The following is a 17,089-nucleotide window of genomic DNA, read 5'->3' on the forward strand; positions in this document are numbered from 1 at the left end:
GTACATTTTTATAGTATCAAATGATTAAAGAAATTACAATAACGGGCGTTTTGATTGCATTTAACTTTCTCAACCTGTTGCCAGGACAAGTTGTCAGGTCATTGCCTGCACTTTAAAAAGTGCCTGCACGTCTACTTACCCGCAAAACACTCAAAGAGCAAATCTCTGCGATCAACGAAATCAGCACAGAGAATGATGAGGTGGAACATCGGTTTAGATCCGAAAATTAGGTCTGCAATGTGGCATTGTGCAATGCAAAGTGTAAGTGCCATGCTTTTGCATTGTGTAATGCTACAGCGAAGACTTGATTTTGATGTCTAAACAGAAGTTCCGCCTCATCATTTGCTGAGTTGATTTCGTAGACCGCGGAAAATGGCAATTCCGGTGTTTTGCGGGTAAGTAGACGCGCAGCCATTTCTGAAGAGAGTATGCAAGACGTAACGCTAATCCTCATTACAACCACGCAGTTGAGCTATAAATAGTCACAGACTCAGAACATATGCTGTGCTCTAAGAATAGTTAGTGCTCAACGATTGCGGTCATCGAGGACGAGTCTTCCGGTGATGCAGGCATATAATGATAACGTCGCATTGACAATGGCGAAATATAGTCCACTTTTATATTAAGATCTAACTTTATGAATTTGATGTCTTTTTTTTAATTTTTACCTCATTGTATATTTTTTGTACCGATATGCGCATCATGATTTTCTGTTACTCAATATTGTAACATGGTTCCTAATGTTAAGGTTGAGTTCTCTGAGCATTAATATATTTAATGTATAGCTAGCGACGAAGACGGAAACCTGACGCTCCTTTAATATAACATAAATATCAGGAATTATCCGCAAAGAATGTGAGAGATCACTTAATGCTTATTTTAAGAATGTTTGGACTAAACTAGATTTCTTGAATCCCATTTTGTTTTTCAAATGGCGTTTCTTGTACGCATAAATAGACTGCTTTTGGTATCTTGTATGGGCGGAATCATTGAAATTTTTTATTAGTATGAGTTTTCAAGCCACGAGCCTAGGTCACCACAGTGCCACGACTAGAGCCGCGCACGTGCGCTTTTTACTTCAACCCATACAGCTGCTTTCATTGCCAAGCATCGTTTTTATACAACAATATTTCCTACTTTGGCAGATGGCAGATAGCAACCTTGTTTAATAACCACACACTTGTAGTTTTTAATTCCTGATCGCGAGCATTTACAATATAAAAAAAAATTAAAGCCGCTTACAACTCCCTGTAACGCCGAATTAGAGAGCAGCTCTTGGGGAGGAGGAGGGAAGGGTACTGAGGGTCACGTGTGTTCGGGGGGGGGGGGGGGGGGGTGACGTGACTTCGGGGAAGGGGGGGGGGACATTTCTGACCCCCCAGAGAAATTTTTCCGCTAGATTTAGCTTGAACATTTTTTCCCTAGATTTAGCGGGGAAATTTTTCCGCTAAATTTAGCGGGGACATTTCTCCGCTAGATTTAGCAGGAACATTTTTCCGCTAGATTTAGCGGGGAAATTTTTTCACTAGATTTAGCGGGGAAATCTACCCACAATGCTCCGCGCGGTTACGCCGACGGCGACGGCGACGCCGCTCAAGCCGGAACCGGACGCCTAAGAGCTGCGCTCTAAAAATACAGCTCTCAGACATTCGTCAGTTCTTATTCAGTCAGACCTACTCTTGAAACATCACACTTTATCGCAATAGTGCCTAATTTTTGTTGTTTGTGTACCTTTTTTAGAGTGCAGGTCTTAGGGGCCCGTTTCCGGCTTGAGCGGCGTCGCCGTCGCCGTCGGTGTCGGCGTCGCCGTCGGCGTAGTCGTGAGGTCACCTGACCCCTCCGAGGTCACGTGACCCCCAAGTCACCTGGTCACGTGACCCCCCTCAGGTCACGTGACCTCCGGAGGTCACGTGACCTCACGTGAGGGTGGTCACGTGACCCCCGAGGTCACGTGACCACCCTCAGGTCACGTGACCCCATGAGTCCACGTGACCCCCGGAGGCCACGTGACACCCCGGAGTCATGTGACCCAAAAAGTCACGTGGTAACGTGACCCCCTGAGGTCACGTGTCCCCCGTGGTCACGTGACACCCCCGTGGTCACGTGACACCCCCGTGGTCACGTGACAACCCCGTGGTCACGTGGCCCCTGCGGTCACGTGACCCCCCTGAGGCCACGTGGCCCCCTGAAGTCACGTGACCGGTGAAGTCACGTGACCGGTGAAGTCACGTGACCCCTGAGGTCACGTGACCCCCCTGACGTCACACGACACCCCCCTGAGGTCACGTGACCTCGAATCACCTATCCCTCAGTACGCTTCCACCCTCGACCTCAAGAGCTGCGCTCTAACCGGCGTTACAGGGAATTGTAAACGGCTTTCATTTTTTTACCTGAGTGTATAATGTTCCGCACACGGATGATAGGGTTTGTTGCCATCAGTACGGCCAGCGATGAAGGTGATCTGATATATGCACTTTCGAGAATGCATTTCCAGTGAAAAAAGGTGGTAGACATCTTGTTCTCACTCAGACGGCTAGTACATTAGCCAGGAAAAAAGATCCTACTCCACTCATTTGCATAAGATAAGACGCCTAAACAGTACGAAATCCTCCCCTATCGACGTGAAAAGACCGTGCCCGGAAGAACGCAAGCGCATCGCGTTGACCACGCTGTCGCACTTTCGTGCTGCGCTGAGGGGATGGTCTGTCGTCGACGAAACGAGATACCGGATTCGCCAAGACAGCAGCAACGGCTGTCTCCGCTGCCTCGAAAGCTGTCGTCGACGATAGATGGCGGCAGCAATCACTAACAATTTCAAGTCGAAATATGCAATTCTGCCCGCGTCCAGCCGTTTAACTACGCAAAAGGAGTCGGCTTCAACGCCTTCAGATTTTCGCAGAGTAAAATGTATTCAATATAGACTTTTTCCCAAAAATCGCCTTCTGCGCGCTACCATCTTCTGCTTGGTTGCGGAAGACGTTCTGAGCCTGCGCAGTAGCTCCCTTTCACTGAATACGAGACGCCGCCCATGCGTCCACAGCCCAGTGACTCAGCATTTTTCGTCAGGGTAATGATCACTGGAAAGGTCTATAGAGTCTGACAGCTTAAGAAACAGAAATGCCTGACGAGTTCCTGGCAGTCTTATTATCGCTCCGCAAACAATAACATCAAAGCTGCAGCCGGTAAAAACGAAAAAAAAAAAAAAAAAAAACGAAGCACTAAAGAAGACGCGTGAGCGTGGGCATTAGGACGAGCGCAGTTTCGTCTGTTTCTATCGATGGGGTTGCAGTAACGTCAGAATGCCGCGAACTCTGAATGGCTCCGATTGGAAGGATCGTGGGTAGACCACAAGCCAGCTACCATTGAGGTCCACCCACTGTCCTTCCAATCCGAGCCCATCAGAGTTCGTCGTTCTGACGTTATGGCAACCCCTGTGCAAGAAGCAGACGAACGCGCTCCCACCACCCCTGCGTCAGTTAAGCTGTCAGTGACAATGGTGAATCATGTAGAGGAGTGATCACTATGAGCATCAAGTCCCCGGCATCTTATTTTTGGTCTGAAGTCAATCGGACTGCGACCTTAGTGGATGAGGATGCCGAAGAGCAATTAATACACATCAATAATCATGATCATAGTCCAGTATAAGAAATGCCTTACGTCTATTTTACAGCCAATCATCAGGAGAACCAATCGCTGCAATGTACGGAGGGAGCTCGGGGAATGCCAGCGCTGAAATTACGTTCACGCATAAAAGAAAACAGCCTGCGCTATGACAGTGAGCGTGACGTTGCACTCGATTTAGTCATGCTCGGAGTCAAAGTCATTCTCGGAGCTCCCTCCGTAGATTGCAGCGATTGGTTTTCCCAACTGATTTTCGCACTGGTGTTATTAGTCTTGACCATGGCTCATCGTTCTTCACCTATCGGTTGGTATAGGTGGGGTCAAACTATGGTTGCAAAATACGCCGAGCTTTAAATGTTATAAACATGAATGAGTTTTTTTTTTTAAATTCTACCATAGATGCCGAGGAGTTGTCAGATTACCACGTCACTAGAATAGTAGGACGGAATAGTGCCTATAAAGACCGAGATTCATATAATGTACGCTGGTGGTCCAACTAGCGCTAGTGTGCCTTTAAAATTCAGGTACGCATCTACCAGTCGAAAATTGACCTCCGGTAATGCATCCCCACGTAGGAAAGCAGTGCATTTTTTTTTCCTGCGCTTATTTAAAGAGCTATCTTTTCGAACACCTATAACGTAGTAAATAGCATGAAACATTTCCCAATTAGGCGAATGGAAATATTGATAATTTACAGTGGTTTTCCTTTCAAATGTATAGCATTCAACGCAGTGCAACAACACCTTCATACCTGCATATATCTGCACAGTCGGACACTGTAAGCCGGACTGCGGTGCCGGCGTTTGTCCGCATGGCGGATTTACGTGCCAAACAAACGCAGGACATTTGGAAAACCATGAAAGACGACAACAGCTACGAAGTAATCCCGCATCAGTAAATTGCTGGGCATGTAGACAATCAAACTAAAGTGAAGGCCAAGTACTATAGCCCGATTTGTAATAAAAAAAATTACTGCTTTATTTTTTCTGCTCATTCATATGTGCGAAGATGCTTGTTCTGTGTTCAAAATTCAATCCGCACAGAGGAAATCTTTAAAAATAGAGAAAAGCCAGTGAACAGCTACCCGATAAAAACTGCCCGGCATAGAAAATAATAAAAGAAACACCTCTCATAGCCCACATAACTTACAATTTATGTTTTGAATATTTTACGCGGTCGTAAAGACGGAGTCACTCTGCTCATACATCATACAAAGGACTCTCTGCAAACACCAGTCACCGCAATGTTTGTGGTTCGAATGCCGCGCGCCATGTTTTATCCTTGAACTCTTGCCATGCGGCATTCGAAACACGGATCTTGCGGTGAGGCGCGTTCGAATCTGTATGAAGGTTGCACACTGACTTTGGTATGATATATGAGCTGTGTGACCCAGGCTTAAATATGCTCGACGGGCTGATTTCCATACAGGGATAGGACCGGGATATTAGCAATATATAAGCGCAACCAGAATTAAAGCGAACCTCGAAGGCACTCTATATTACTCTTATAGTGCTTAAAATCGTCGTTCATTTTTACGCACCTGCTATGGTGCGTTGCGCTTCTCCTTGTCCACTCCCACGTGTTCGGCTTCTTTGGTTGCACACACAAGTTTACTCAGTACCATGAACCAAATAACCCAATAAGTCTTTCTAAACTATGTTTATTCTACAGCGGGCCCTTTCTTCGACGTTCCTTTTTCTACTTCACAAGTGAAGCCATTCGTAAGCCAGATTGTTTTTTTCTATCTGCCTGGTAATATGCATCGCCCTTTGCCTGAGAAAGGGCCTTGTGCCAGCAGAGGTGAGTTCACTCTTTGGGAAACTATAACCGTTTTGGGGTCACACCAAACGCATCAGCAATATTTTTGAGTGCAGAGCTGTGGCGTCAAGTTTGACTGACTATCTACGTGTTCTGTGCCAGCTTCTTCACTCACCATGGGTGGCTGCGATAAAGTTGCGTTGCGCGGCAGTTTGATACTTTAGACCCATGTTACGGATAAAAAAAAAAAAAAAACAGGACGCGGGATGGCCAAAAAAACATGCTTTTCGTGGAAGGAAACAAAGGCTCTTGACTTTGAACAAAACGTTTCTCTCTCCTTCATGTTCGTCGTCTCTGTTTGAACATAAAAGTTTTTTTTTCAGTACCATGAACCATCTAGCCCAACAACAAGTCTTGCTAAACTATGGAACAAATGTTTGAGACTTAAATATAGCAAAGTTCAACAGCATTCACTGCTGAAAAATAATAATGTAACTAAAGAAATTCCACTTTTACGAGGATAATAAAAGCGCATTTTATTCGGTACGGCCCAAATAACAAAAATGATTCATGTTATTTTCCGGTGAAAGTCAAAATACCTGCGCTTTTTCTCATAGGAGCACAGGAGATCCGCAAAACTAGACTGACTCCAATTGGTTTTAATTTGCATCCCGGAAGTCGCATGGACACCAGCACTATTTCAACCTCTAGCGTACATTATAATAACTCTTTGCCTAGAGCTAAAGAGAGGCAGTATCCGAGAACCCCGTTATCGGTTTTCAGTCAGGGTTACGGCAGCAGGGGCGAAAAATAAGACACTCCCCGCGTTTCCTAAGCATTCACTCACTCTACATTTTGTAAATCAATACAAATGCCCAAAACCACCCGCCGAAAAAACAAAATAAACGTGCGGAATATTTGTATCAAACTAAAACTGCAAATTCGTGTTGCAATAATGTTAATATAAGCACTCGGTTTATTAAACTGTGTGAATAAAGGAAAAACATACATGGTGCCTCCGTCCCCCCCCCCCCCCCCCCAAACAAAAAGAAAAGTACACTGTGTTTGTGATTATAATTTATTATTATTAATCTCAAAAATAAAATATGCATCACCGAACGCTTTCTTTTTTCGCCCAAGTATAGCACCAGAGTTCCGAACCAGATGCCAAAGGTTCAGCGAAAATGGATATCTTAATCAAAACTGATTTGATGTTCTGTGAATTTATTTGGGAGAATATGGCCCATTTTTGGCCGCTTTCGGGTTCTAGTGCCATTGGCGACGAGATACTTCGGTGGCGCCCTCTTATGATTCCTATCCGTGACGTCACCACCAAAAGTATTAGACGCGAGCGACAAGTTCAATGGTGCTTAAAAAGCGCTGTAGAGCCCTCGTGGTCCCATTCCTAAATCGATACCTTCATAGATGGGAGTCTGGGTTTGCTGTTATTTCAGTCGATGAGAGCAGGAATAACCATACTCAAGATGTCATAGTGAGCGTTTGGCCTATCGTGCAAGGCCGATCACAGATACGCTTTTGGTCGGGCACGCCGTAAATACAGCTCCATATTCGAGAGTTCCGCAGGCCGCCATTTTCCTTTTGAAATTTCCAGAAATCACTTATGACTTTGGAATAAGATTACACTCACTAGTGAAACTTTGGCATCTGGTTCGGACCTCTTGCACTACATTCAGCGGAGAATGAGCATTCGGCAATGCGTAGCTTATTTTTGAAGTGAAAGAACTAAACGGTCATTCTTCTTGTGGGAGACACAATGTCGTGCGCAAAAATTACTTTAAAAAAGCAGTCTTACCAAATCATCAACCAAAATGAAGACTATGTTGGGACGCTTTGCGTCGCATTGTAGGATGGTGACCAAAAGCAATACAGTGTCCAGTAGAATTCTGCAAGGAATAAACCGATCACAGCTCAGAGACAAGTACTTTCACGTTTAATACTGCTGTTTTTAATTGCGATTAAGGGTATTCTCATTACTGTACAAACAATATACAAAAGATACTTTTGCAAATTGGTATCTTGTGTTCAGTAGCTCGCAACCTGGTATCACGGGAAATTGTATTCGAGATGAGAGCGCAGGACGATGTTGCAATCAGTTGCAATGAAGTCAAAACAGAAGTCAGACGGTGATGTTTTGTGACTCGTGTCGCACTCTCACATGTTGCTGCCTGTGTGCTGATGCACGACCCACTCGGAACAATAATCATTGGTATTCATTTAATTGATTGAACCAGAAAGAAGAACTATTTATTTTATGTATCTCATCTCCTTTTTTTTTCTTTTTTTTTATTATCAAACAATTTTCATTGATTGCGCAGACTCATTAGCGAAAGATTTTGTCGCTTTTTCCCTACTACAACTGCACAATGATTAGGGCGCTAATCCACAAGAGATTTTCATTGGCTAAAACGATTGAATGAAGAACAAAGACTGTGTTCCGCGTCAATCACAGGACAGTGTACATTCAAGGGCTTTTTCCAAAGTGTACAAGACTGCATACGTATTTTGACTAATTTTTGATAAACTGTTATGAGCCAAGAATTTAATACTAGTCGAAAAAAAATAAGGTGTTGGCAGTTTGGGTTTTTATATTTTTATGTTACTTTTATTTAGTATAAAAAAACATAAAACAAGCTGTCTACGCTAAAACGTACCCGGCTACTTTGTTTATACTAAACAAATGTTCTGAAACTGGGAGAAATAAACAGCGCAGGAACAAATAAGGCTGTAATCCACTTTATTTTTTTTTTGTCGAAGCCAAGGTACATTGCGCCACGACTCCAGAATAGTTCACTGTGTTCTTTTTTTTTCAGAGATGCTGATGCGTGAACTTTGTTCATTTAACTTTAAGCCTGAACACTCCTTCCCCCGTAATAAGCTCAGTTATCATCGTGGACCTTAGCTTTAATGCTGTGCTTGTCTTTTACAATATGCTCTCTAGAAATATACGCGTGGCTGCATATTGCCATAACACTCGGAGAGCCCATTTACTGGAATTTACGGTGAACATTCAGAAAATGGCAGTCTGAAATATATTTTATTTGGAATATGAAGTCTATGATGTGCCATTGTACATGAAGTCATGATCTGAAAAATTATGCTGAGTATCACATTGTATATTTCATGTGTGTGTGAACTATTTTGCACCGAAGCGTTACACGCTAGCGCAGATGTCTTTTCGTAAGTTTAAAGGAATACACAAGATTACAAAAGGAAAGTCAGAATATAATACCGACATTTTTACGAAAACGTTACTTTGATTACTATTAATTAAAGTTAAAATCAAGGGTCAAGTAGTGCATATATCGCAAGGTCCCGAAATGTTATCTAGATTTTGAGTTTAATTTCATCAATTGTAGATGTTCTTTTAAGGCTATATATCGCGTAAAAAATGGCAGCCTCGTGTATGATTGCCATATCGCACGACAATTTTATTAAGATATTTCACGTTTCTTGGAAACTTTTAGGCTCTTCCTTTTTTCTCAAAGCAATTAGTTCGTGGTAAAAATTGTTTTTTCTTTGTTTTTTTTTTTACAAATTTAATAACGCTTCCATTGGCTCTCTTTTCTGCATATTAATATTTTATCAAATGTTCCTCAATGCTAAACCTAGTTTAAGGCATTTTCATTATTTTAAGGACCATTTTAACACTCCTTTGTCTAGGATTCAGCATGCCAATATTAAGTCCGACAAGGCATACCTTGGTATATCTGTTCCTTTTCAACGTTAAAAACAAATACAGTCTTATTTATGAGGGCGAGCTAAAATACGACTATGTTTTTTTTTGTTGTTTTTGTTAGCGAGCGTTTTTTTTAATTTAGGCAGAATAGCTGTTTGGGAACAGGAAATAAAAACATTAATGATTTATTGAAACCGGTAAAATTAGCAGCGTAAATTGAAGCCGTTCTTCATCAACGTTTGTTTAAAAAATGTGAAATATGCCCCAGTTTCTTCAGAATCAATAAACCAAAGTAAACAAGGTTTTTGAGCATTCACTCACTCAAGTATTAGGTTGGAGATTTGTTTATCGACGCAATGTTTGGCTTCGTAGATATCTGGTCTCAAGTTTCTCTTTCAGGAATTTACTTCGGAACCGCAAACCACAATCGGCCGCGGAAATATAGGCCAAGTCGCACGTGGGTGCAGCTGATGATCGCCTCATTTTTATTCACGAGAAATAGAATGCACCAGAGGCATTTCCAAGCTTGTGGTTCAGGCAGCTTTGAAACTGCACGGTATACAGACAATTACAAACTTTTGCATAGTATGCCCTCTGCAACCGCTGTCTCGTCCATGGCCTGGGTTTTAGTGAATGTCCCAGCATAAGTTTACAACAAAAATAACAAAGAGGCGATTTGGTCTAGACATAATCTAAACCAGAGACGACGAAAGAGAAAAGTAGACGACAGAAACGGAAACGTTTTGTTTGTAGTCGCCCTTTTTTTTTTTTTGTCCATCGTTTTGACGTTTTTGTTTGGTTAGGATCATGTCATGTCTCGCTAAAACTATACCAGTTATTTTTGGTACTTCGAACTTCAAGCGGGGTTTCCCTGTAAGGTAATATCACCCATCGCTCAGGTATTCTACATAGTACCGAAACTGACGCTCTTTTCACTCACCCATTTCCAAACATGACCAGGCAAGACTGAGGTATCTCCTTCAAAACGAATCAGAAGCTCTGCGCTTTGATCTAGACACTTATTTTTCAGTTTGAACTCTGTCGGAACTGTCGCCAGCTTTTTATTATATTCTGTCACGAGTTCTGTTTATCGCATCCGGTGTTGTAATGAGACGACTCCACGTGTACTGGGCAGAGCACATCTGGGGATGAAGAAATGGGAGCGTTATTTGACCTTTAATAAACCCATTTTGACGCACTAGATTCGAAGGAAAGGGACATGTTATTGTTTCACGGTACATTATTTTGAGTGTGCGACACATTTATAGCTCGCAAATTATGGCGTGTGGATCCAAGAGTTATTTGATCTTTCTCTCTCGAAAATCGATCATGTTTTATAGATTAAAAAGTTACTTTAGCTTAATCACGATGGCAAGGACAGGGGGCACAGAATGTTCTGAGCTACCATACACATGAAGTGAGGAGGGGAGGGGGGCATGCTTTCGGTATTTAATGGGGGTGTGCTGGATGTATGCGGGGCTAGCGCAACTGCGCACTTCTTGTGCATAATAACTGAACCCAATATGTTCCCCCCTGGTCTTCGTGAGCATGATCAAGCTGGTGTAACTGCTTCGATTTATAAACCAACTGCTAGCTGCTCCCACGTACCTGCTCTACGTACTTAGCTAAGCCGGTATAGTATCTGGATGGGAATCGTTTGCTCCCAAGCCCAATCCCCGTCGGGAGTATTTTTGAATTCTTCTTTGAATAATGTTCTTTTGTGCTTGTATGTTTTACATACATTTAAAGGGAAGTCGTTGAGGTCCATGAATTATACAGAAATGGGAAAGTTTTATTGTAGGCACCTTAAAGATGTGTCAAAAGTTTTAGGTCGGTCTTATTAGCAGGAGCGTCGTAATGGCCAAGTAAAATATCGACGTAGACCCGCCCTTTGCGGCGCGACGAGCGCAGGAGAGCGCGAGAGCGGAAAGAAAAACTCGAACAAGTGACGTCATGGGCGGAGTCAGATGAGCCTTGCTCGCCACCAACAGCGTCTTCTATTGGGTTCTCGTCTATCGCATCCTCCATTGAGCCGCGTGCGTCCCGGGCAGCCTCACTGAGCGTCTTCCACTCGCGGCGCGCACGGCACGCGCGGGCACAGCTGGTTAACCGCTAGAACACCGAAAAAATCTACGCGTGTGCAATAGTTCATTATGGCGGTGCCCAATCAGAAAAAGAGTTACGGTTCTGATATCGTTGACAGGCCGTCTTCACGAAAGAGAAACCCTTTGCAGTGAGTTGCTTGTCCATCGCTGTGATATACGTTCACCGACTGGGTTTAGCACTCCCTCCAGCTCGATCAACAGCGAATAAGCGAAAAATCTTTGGGTGCAAAGTGTTTTACCAGAATTAAAATGCGAAACAAGTCAGTGTTTTGGCATACCGTCTTTGGAAGAAGATGCTGTTCTCTTATACAATCTTGTGCGGAACAAAGACGAGGGCAAAAGCAGAGAAGAGAACACAACAAGGTGCCTTGTTGTGTCCTCTTCTCTGCTTTTGTCCTCGTCTTTGTTGCGCACAAGATTGTATAAGATGTCAAACCAACTCGCCCAAACAACCACTCTTCTTGAATACTGTTCTCGCTGTCCGAAGTCAGCTTGTTTGAAAGCGACAAAGATTGCGAATGAGCGAAACGACTGGCTACGATTCACCATCCAGAAATCGCGTCAGAGCAACCCAACGCAACGTTCGATTAGCTTTCGAAAGGGAACAACTGGTTTGGATGACTATTTAGGTTCGAACAATATATCTTGGCATTGTTTTACTATATACATTACTAGAATACAACGTGACGGGCCCATGTCAATTGAGCATATGCCCAAATATTTATGCGACATGGGTAAGGGTGTAACGTTTGTCAACAAAACATTACCGTCGCTCCGTAAATCCTTGCCATCTTCATCGGTTGTAAGCCCTACGACGAAAATAGCAGACTCTTCAAAAAGAAGGTTTGAAATACGCTTGACTCACTGACCTGCACAATATACTTAGATGCTTCCATCTCAAATCAGGCGCGGTCTCGCGATCACATATCTAAGTATGAAAAGAAAAAGCATTTTGGAGCATTTTTGAAATGTAAAGGCAGTGCAAACGGCAACTTAACCGGTATTTTTTTTTCTCGCGTTTTGTTTTCTCTTAATAATGCAGTAAGTCTATCTTGGGAGTCTATCAAAGTAAATTTAATTAAACGTAAGAAGTTTTAAATATATATATTTTGTAATGTGTCCTTTTTTATTGTTAAACAAAGTTCCTTTAAAGATTTCCCTCAAAGTTTGCCAAGGTTTTTTACGTGTGACGTATATAAAATATTTTAATGTCCTTAAAATCCTCCAAAAAATCAAAGTTCCCTCTTTTCTATTAATACAAATTTAAAATTATATTTGTAAAATAAAATATATTACATGCACTTTATACAAAAAAAAACATTTCGAAAATCCAGAAAATTCAAAACCGACTTCCTAAAAAAAACTGTTTTTATTTGCTTCGTGTGTTATTGGCGGCAAATCAAGGTTGTGGATTTTCAGCAAATATAAACTGAAAAATAGTATTTTGCTTGTATTACCGCTATGATGCTTGAATCTTGTCAGTTGTTTGGTTTTACTGCATCCTCACATAGGTACCATTTTGCCGTTATTGCGGAGTGGAATCATTAATTACCAAATAATAATACTTTCATTACGCGGTACCTTAAAAATAAGTGCAATTATGCGTAATGCGGTCCAAAGGGTATTTTATTCCGAAGAAAACTTGCAGTTTTACAACGCACATTTTTGTTTCTTTTAGAACATACTGCTTGTAATTGGCTCAAGCAGAAGTTTAGAAAAAGAACATACCATTAAAAATTAAGAATTGTTTGAAATTAAAGATTTTAATCATATTTGCAGCAACAAATTCACATACAAGTTGAAAAAAGTTTTCAATAACAACTACCCAAAGTAAATAATACAGTGCAAATACTTAATAATTTTCTACTTAGAAATTCACTTATATTTCAAATACATCATTATCCAAGAATAAAAATAATCAACCACATCACACGAAAAATCACGCTAAAAGTGTTGGAGGGTAAAGCATTCCCATCAGTGATGGTGCAAATAAAGATGGAAAACTTCAAACGATTAGTGCGAGCAAAGACTGGTGTTAAAGGGGCACTGAAGCGTTTTTTGGAGAAGCTACTTGTTGGTGCGATGGCGTTAAGGAAGTGTCAGTGAATGAGTATCTTCAGTTTTAGAAGGCAGAACCGCCTATTAATCACGCAGGAATAAAATACGTGTAAACTCTTTTCTGTTCCTGCGCCGACCAGTGAAATTATCGTATGTTTGAAAATTTTGGCGGCCTTTGCAAAGTTTTGCTAAAGAAACAATTTTCAGTTTATTTAGATATGTTGTGCATGATAATTTCACAAGACGTAAAATAGTTCTAGTTTAGAATACGCGATACTGCAATTATCGTTTCACAAACAAGGGACTACTCCTGGCCTTCCTCCGCGGGGGTTGAATTTCCCGTTCTTTCGGGCCTCGAGATGCGCGGAAGCGGGCGTATCATGAACTGCAAACATGGCGTCGGTGGTGATCGTCGACGTGGACGGCGTGGTGAAAGCTCATCGTTCCGCGTAAAAGCACTACCCTTGACTGAATATTCGTCGTGTGTCGCTATAACCCAGCACGTACTAGAAGGGAAGACCCGCCTACTCGTGTGGCGATGTCGTGGCGGCACTAATAAGACAGCAGAAACGCCCGTGCCGTTGTGTTTGTTTACTTCGACTACAGTGGTGCTTTCTAAGCATTTGTGTCCTCGAACATCGCCCGGATCTCTTATTTGGCGCATTCTATGCGTGTGCTCAAATCCAATGTATTACTGGTGCGTACCGTATAAAGGATGCGAATTTTCACGCATTTTCATCACCGGAAAAAAGTGATTAGTGCTAGCAATCCTGAACGCTCGCAACGTCTATCTGATCACAAAATCATATTTATACGTTGCTATATCGCTGCTAAGATTACATATCTTTTGTAATCGTAGAAAAGGCGTGTGGCGATATCTGTACTATGGGCAAAGTCTTGTATTGGAGTAATAATCGTCCAAGACGGCGTACTGAATCTTTTACTTTTCCTTTCATCCACTGTACCCAGCAAGCCTATCATGAAAAAAAAAATAAACCTTTAGGCTATAGAAAACTGTCTGTCTATAACCTGTTACGGCATTGAGTGGCAGTGAGTCCCCTTTTTAGAGGCGCCGCTGAAACAGCTGACGGCGGCGTAGAAGCGGTCGCCGTGCTGACGACTCGCTACGCTTGTTGCAGTGGTTGCAGGTATGCCCGGCGCAGAGCGGTCGCTCCGGTTGCAACGGACGCAGTCGTAGGTAACGCACTCGTTGCAAATGTCTGAACCAGCCTTCCCCGTCCTCCCGAGGCGAAAGTGAACGTGGCGACATCGTTTGACATCACGTACCAGAGGTTCGCTGCTATGCCAAATGTTGGTTTGGTTACAACTTGCCCCAAGCGCAAATCGAAAAACGCCCGAAAAGGTCTGCGTTTCGTCGTCTTCGGAACCCGAACACGACTCCGAAGCGCTGCTATCGTCCACATCGCACGTCGGAGTGTCGGCATAGGAGATCATCTCCAGGTCGGCTGTCCGCCGAAGAATGTCAACCTCTAACGGCGTCAGGTCCTCGAGCGTATATAACTCCGCCATGATCGAAGCTCGAATGACAAAAAAGTTCGGCCGGTGCGGCTACCTCGGGATCACTGCGCGACGGAACGTCGTCCAACGCCATTGGCCCGAGATCGTTTTGATATGCGTACGACAACCAACGAGAGCGGTTTCGTTTTCGGACGGATCCGAGGTGTGGCGGCCTTCAATTACATTTTTATTAAAGAAATAATCACCGTATGACTATATTTTTTTGGTTTTTAGGGATACTTAGGGCGTCTAAATTCAGTTGTCGTCATCAAAACACGAACTTAGAAACCACTTGACTGTCCCTTTAATGAGTTCTGAATACGGCGCCTTGTGGTTCGTCCTATCAACGGCTCTAAAAATTATGTACAGAAAGCCAAAAATTATTTTGTGCCAAAAAGAACAACACTTTCACCCGGTAGATTTTCCTACGCAGCTCTAGAGTCATAATGTAATTTGTTGGCATTAAAGAAAGGGCGACTATAGCTTCCTAAATGTTTTGGATATGAACCTAACCGCACGTCTTTAAATAATTTCCAGATGATTTTTTTAATTATTTTCTGTATGAACGAATCTTAAACAACACTAACATAATCAAGTTTCGTGCGAACAAAGGTGCCATAAGCTAAAAAAATCTGATATATGATGGGGATTCCATACGTTCACGCCTAAGGAAGTCAACTTTACGAAAGAATAGGCGGATATTAGCAATACGCTCAAACCTGGATGTAACGAACTTCTATGTAACGAAACCCCCGATGCAACGAAGTGCATAACTTTTTCTAACCGCAAGTGTATGCACGCCATATATTTTTTACCTCCACCTAATGAAGTCTCGTTTGCCGAAATTTCGATGTAACGAAGCCCCATGGACAGTTCGGCACAAACTTTTGGGTCCCAAAGGAGATTTTGGGAAGCACACGCGCTAAAACGGGCCCCCGATAAAGAGCAAGGAAGTCAACTTTTACTAAAGAATGAGCGAATATTAGCAATACATAGAAACATCGCTATAAAGCTTTTTTTATATATAATTGTAAGACCAAGTTATTTTTATTCTAAAGCTTCCAAAATCGGCCAACCACCATCATAAAAAGAATCCCCAATTAGTTTATTTTTTAATTCTGTACACCCCTGGCGATATGCTTGAAAGTGATTAGCATAATATCTGCTGGCCAGGGGAGTTTGATATGTGCTTAAATAACGAGCAGTCATCCGGAAACAGTCGAATATTTACACTTTCATGAGCTACGAAAACTATATAATTTATATATATTAAAAACCACAACGGTCCAGGAATGCTGCCCTCAGGTACACCTGAAAATATACGCATAGATAATTCGGAAATTTAACACCCTGAAGCGTGTGTCAATTTCTGATGGAGGTTAGAGTTACTTTCATTTATCGATCTAACGTTTAGGTTGATTTACGTTTGCTGCATGACGAATTCATTCAATTCATTCGTCAGAAAATCTGCTTTCTAGTTTCTGTTCCTGAATATCAACGCTCGGAAGCGGTACAAAGCTTTGAGACGGAAAAAAAACGTGGCACTCTTTAGCGAAGTGACGACGATGACTTGAAAATAAGTCAATGCTCAGTGACAGCGAAACCCCCGGAATAATCAGAAACCAAGCCTGGCATTATATTTTTTTCCCAATTTTATTTATAGAACACCGTCTTCATGACCTACTTTACAAAGTCATACATGTAAAAATGAACATTTTCTCCCCTTTCCTGTACTTCAGCAAAAGAAGATGCAACGTGTTTTTTCTTTACATAAAAAAAAATAATTATATTTTTGCACAAAATATAGTGCTTAGGATATCTCAACAAAATAATTAAAAAAAAAAAAAAAACTCCACAAGGATTTAAGGGGTTAAAGAAAGTTTTTATGTGATCTAAAAGTCGCGTCTCCCTGCTGCTGTAGCGCGACTAAAATAACTTTCGTTTTTCACATTGTAGAGCACATTAATGCGGCCGGATTTTAGTTCTGATACAATTCCGTAGCGTTCAGGTCGACGTCACCGAGGAACGTCGAACCTTCTTGGTCAATAAAAAACGCTTCCTTTCTATTTGTTTGCTGCTAGGCCGCAAACGTCAATGTGCCCGCTATTTTTTATGGTACGGCAGGAACATCCGATGGCGCAGGAAAAATGGCTGTCGCGCTACTTCTCGTATGAGCTTTATCTACGAACGCGACAGGATTGGAAAGCTAGCATCGCGCTTGACAGCATGTAAAGCTAAAGGCAGAGCTAAATCCACCGCGAAGAACCGAAAGGACTCATTTGGCTACATGGTGTTTTCAGATAAGTCCGGCCGACCATGTCCGGTGACCATT

At 42.4% G+C, this 17,089-nt stretch overlaps 1 protein-coding gene across 1 annotated transcript in view; it reads right to left on the reverse strand.

Annotated features, from left to right (window-relative positions):
- The window catches only part of LOC8041760 (arylsulfatase B-like), a 35,351-nt gene extending 25,321 nt beyond the window's left edge, over nt 1-10,030 (reverse strand). The window contains exons 1-2 of the mRNA XM_042291611.1: nt 10,017-10,030; nt 7,193-7,283 (exon numbers count right to left, since the gene is read on the reverse strand). Of these exons, the coding sequence (XP_042147545.1) occupies nt 7,193-7,283; nt 10,017-10,030 (105 nt within the window). The remainder of the gene's footprint in view (nt 1-7,192; nt 7,284-10,016) is intronic.
- Nucleotides 10,031-17,089: the final 7,059 nt, after the last annotated feature.

Source organism: Ixodes scapularis, unplaced genomic scaffold (genome assembly GCF_016920785.2).
Source record: "Ixodes scapularis isolate PalLabHiFi unplaced genomic scaffold, ASM1692078v2 PGA_scaffold0__279_contigs__length_252992795, whole genome shotgun sequence".
In the NCBI taxonomy this organism is placed as follows: Eukaryota; Metazoa; Arthropoda; class Arachnida; order Ixodida; family Ixodidae; genus Ixodes; species Ixodes scapularis.